At 40.9% G+C, this 4,403-nt stretch overlaps 1 protein-coding gene across 1 annotated transcript; it reads left to right on the top strand.

Moving 5' to 3' along the window:
• The first annotated feature begins 914 nt into the window (after window positions 1–914).
• On the top strand, window positions 915–3,861 carry LOC117452277 (trichohyalin-like). Its single transcript, XM_034094330.2, has one exon. The coding sequence runs from the start codon at window positions 1,315–1,317 to the stop codon at window positions 3,859–3,861; it is 2,547 nt and encodes an 848-aa protein (XP_033950221.2). The 5' UTR covers window positions 915–1,314.
• Window positions 3,862–4,403: the final 542 nt, after the last annotated feature.

Below are 4,403 nucleotides of genomic sequence, written 5' to 3'. Positions count from 1 at the left end.
GAAGTGTCTCTACTTTAAAGAGTCCTCTCCTGCTGATGTTCAGGCGTATATCAGTATGAAGTGTCTCTACTTTAAAGAGTCCTCTCCTGCTGATGTTCAGGTGTACTTAGTGTCTCTACTTTAAAGAGTTCGCTCCTGCTGATGTTCAGGTGTATATCGCTACGTAGTGTCTCTACTTTAAAGAGTCCTCTCCTGCTGATGTTCAGGTGTATATCAGTATGAAGTGTCTCTACTTTAAAGAGTCCTCTCCTGCTGATGTTCAGGTGTATATCAGTATGAAGTGTCTCTACTTTAAAGAGTCCTCTCCTGCTGATGTTCAGGTGTACTTAGTGTCTCTACTTTAAAGAGTTCTCTCCTGCTGATGTTCAGGTGTATATCGCTACGTAGTGTCTCTACTTTAAAGAGTCCTCTCCTGCTGATGTTCAGGTGTATATCGGTATGTCGTGTCTCTACTTTAAAGAGTCTTCTCCTGCTGATGTTCAGGTGTACTTAGTGTCTCTACTTTAAAGAGTCCTCTCCTGCCGATGTTCAGTTGTATATCGGTATGTAGTGTCTTCACTTTAAAGAGTCCTACAATTAGATGGAAAACAGTTACAAAGAGACAGACAATTACAACAAACATAGACAATTAATCACCATAAAAAAATATTTTAGTAGAGAAATGTTTTCATTGAAGTTAATGTGTATTAATCCTGTAAAAAAAAGTTGTATTCAAAATGGCACTTCATCAAAATGCAATTGAGTGCAACTTCAACGTAACTGTATTTTTGGTTCCTATTACATAAGATAAGATGTACTTTATTTTATCCCAAAATGGGAAATGTTTGCGTTGCAGCAGCATAAAAAACAAGGCATTGCACATAAGTAGAAATAAACATTTCAAAAATTTGAAACATATCAAAATAGAAATGTCTTTATCTAAACACAATTGCATTGCTAGGCAACAGCATGGTTCCATTCTTACTTCCTGTCAGCTGATGTCCTTCACTCCTTATTTGGAATGGAACATTCAGAATGATGACATCATCTGTTGCCTTCATGTAGAATTCTGAATTCTGCATTGATATTCTAAGAGTTTGCAGGACCTGGCTGTGACGGGGAATTCATCAGAGCATCAGAGAATTAGGCAGAAGGCAGAAGGAATTTGTCCAGCTCGTGTCAGATCATTGAAGAGATTAGGGATACTTACAGTTTTTTTAGCGAGATAATCTTCACAAGTGAACTCAACTTTTGTGGGATTTTTGTGACGTTAATTCAGTCGAACAATTACATTTAGTTTGCTAAACAACAGGTCATTTTGTCACAGCAGTAGAGATGGAGATGAACAATAGAGATGAGCTAGCAGCCAAGCTCGAGATTCTGCAAAAAGAAAATCAGGAAATGAAGTTGTTGCTGGAGCAGGAGAGGACTTTCAGGGATAAGCTTGAGTGTTGTGTTGAGGAGAAAGATGCAAAGATGGCCGCCTTGCAAAAGACTAACCAAGAACTCAAACAACTAAAGGATCGTTGTGTTGAGGAGAAAGCTGTAAAGATAACTGCTCTGCGTGAGAGAAACCAGGAAATCACACAACTGAAGGAGCGTTGTGTTGAGGAGAGAGCTGGAAACGTAGCTGCTCTGCGTGAGAAAAACCAGGAAATCACACAACTGAAGAAGCGTTGTGTTAAGGAGGAGGGAAATATGGCCGCCTTGCAAACAAAAAACCAGGAAATCACACAACTGAAGGAGCGTTGTGTTGAGGAGAGAGCTGTAAAGTTAGCTGCTTATCGTGAGAGAAACCAGGAAATCAGACAACTGAAGAAGCGTTGTGTTAAGGAGGAGGCAAATGTGGCCGCCTTGCAAACAACAAACCAGGAACTCAAACAACAAAACTTGCGTTGCGTTGAGGAGAAAGATGCAGAGATAGCTACTTTTCTGAAGGAAAACCAAACACTGAAACAAGAGAAGGAACGTTGTGTGGTGGAGGAGGTGAAGATGGACAAGAAGGAGGATGTGGAGGTGAAAGTGGAACTAGAAGTTAGGCACGATGTGAACATGAATGCCCTGGAAATTGAGCAGAATGTCTTGCGCGGAAAGAATGAGGAACTGAACATGAAATATGGAAAGCTCCTCAAGATGCACGAGAAGGAAAAAGCAGAGATGGCCGCCTTGAGAAAGACAAACCAGGATCTCAAACAACTGAAAGAACCCTGTGTGGAGGAGAAGGATGCAGAGATAGTTGCTTCGCATGAGAGAAACCAGGAACTGGAACAAAAGAAGGAACGTTGTGTTGAGGAGAAGGATGCAGAGATAGTTGCTTTGCATGAGAGAAACCAGGAACTGGAACAACAGATGGAACGTTGTGTGGAGGAGAAGGATGCAGAGATAGTTGCTTCGCATGATAGAAACCAGGAACTGGAACAACAGATGGAACGTTGTGTGGAGGAGAAGGATGCAGAGATAGTTGCTTCGCATGAGAGAAACCAGGAACTGGAACAAAAGAAGGAACGTTGTGTTGAGGAGAAGGATGCAGAGATAGTTGCTTTGCATGAGAGAAACCAGGAACTGGAACAACAGATGGAACGTTGTGTGGAGGAGAAGGATGCAGAGATAGTTGCTTCGCATGATAGAAACCAGGAACTGGAACAACAGATGGAACGTTGTGTGGAGGAGAAGGATGCAGAGATAGTTGCTTTGCATGAGAGAAACCAGGAACTGGAACAACAGATGGAACCCTGTGTTGAGGAGCAAGGTGTAGAGATGGCTGCTTTGTTGAAGGAAAACAAAACACTGAAACAAGAGAAGGAGCGTTGTGTTGAGGAGAGAGCTGTAAAGTTAGCTGCTTTTTTTGAGAGATACCAGGAAATCAGACAACTGAAGAAGCGTTGTGTTAAGGAGAAGGCAAATATGGCCGCCTTGCAAACAACAAACCAGGAACTCAAACAACAAAACTTGCGTTGCGTTGAGGAGAAAGATGCAGAGATAGCTACTTTTCTGAAGGAAAACCAAACACTGAAACAAGAGAAGGAACGTTGTGTTGAGGAGAAGGATGCAGAGATAGTTGCTTCGCATGATAGAAACCAGGAACTGGAACAAAAGAAGGAACGTTGTGTTGAGGAGAAGGATGCAGAGATAGTTGCTTTGCATGAGAGAAACCAGGAACTGGAACAACAGATGGAACTCTGTGTTGAGGAGCAAGGTGTAGAGATGGCTGCTTTGTTGAAGGAAAACAAAACACTGAAACAAGAGAAGGAGCGTTGTGTTGAGGAGAAAGCTGTAAAGATAGCTGCTCTGCGTGAGAGAAACCAGGAAATCAGACAACTGAAGGAGCGTTGTGTTGAGGAGAGAGCTGTACAGTTAGCTGCTCTGCGTGAGAGAAACCAGGAAATCAGACAACTGAAGAAGCGTTGTGTTAAGGAGGAGGCAAATATGGCCGCCTTGCAAACAACAAACCAGGAACTCAAACAACAAAACTTGCGTTGCGTTGAGGAGAAAGATGCAGAGATAGCTACTTTTCTGAAGGAAATACAAACACTGAAACAAGAGAAGGAACGTTGTGTGGAGGAGAAGGATGCAGAGATAGTTGCTTTGCATGATAGAAACCAGGAACTGGAACAACAGAAGGAACGTTGTGTTGAGGAGAAGGATGCAGAGATTGCCGCCTTGCTGAAGAAACAGCTGAAAAAACCACCAAAGGCACTCTGCGTGGTGAAGGAGGAGCTTGTGGAGGTACAGGTGGAGTTGGAGGTGGAACAGGAAGTGAGGGTGGATCCACCTGAGCAAACCAATGAGCCGATCCCAACAACGCAGAGGAGGACAACACCACGGTGGAGAAGATTAATCAATTCCTTTTCTTGTATCCGCCCAAACGTCAACGATGACTAAAAAGGAAAACATGAGACTCAAAGGCAGCCCTGACATCGGCTTTAAAAACTTAAAAAACTTTAAAAAACAAACTCACAACAACAAAAAATAATAAGACATTAAAACATTTCAAGTCTAAAGCTCAAAGTGAGTGAGCAACAACATATACTCACAGCCAGTCAGGATATATATTTAAACACTTAACAGTTATTAGATCTGGTTAGACATCAACAAAGGTTCCAGAAGAGACTCACAGTGATGTGCAGTTTTAGCCACTAGGGGCAAAAAAACAACCTTAATTTTAAAAGAAATAAACTATTCCTTTGCTTCTAGTACCCTTAAATAAGAGGAACATTTAGTCATTACAAGTTATCAGGTTTATGTTATATCGTCATGTTTAGTTTATAGTATCCACTTTCATATTTTTGTTGTATTTTTCATATTTATTGAATAGTTCATTTTCATATTTATGTTATATTTATCATGTTTGGTTAATAGTCAATTTTTATATGTATCTTATATTTGTCATATTTACTTAATAGTACATTTCTATATTTATGTTT

This window comes from Pseudochaenichthys georgianus, chromosome 1 (genome assembly GCF_902827115.2).
Source record: "Pseudochaenichthys georgianus chromosome 1, fPseGeo1.2, whole genome shotgun sequence".
In the NCBI taxonomy this organism is placed as follows: domain Eukaryota; kingdom Metazoa; phylum Chordata; class Actinopteri; order Perciformes; family Channichthyidae; genus Pseudochaenichthys; species Pseudochaenichthys georgianus.
The sequence above is the reverse complement of the archived record's forward strand: the minus strand, read 5'-3'. Positions and strand labels throughout refer to the sequence as shown.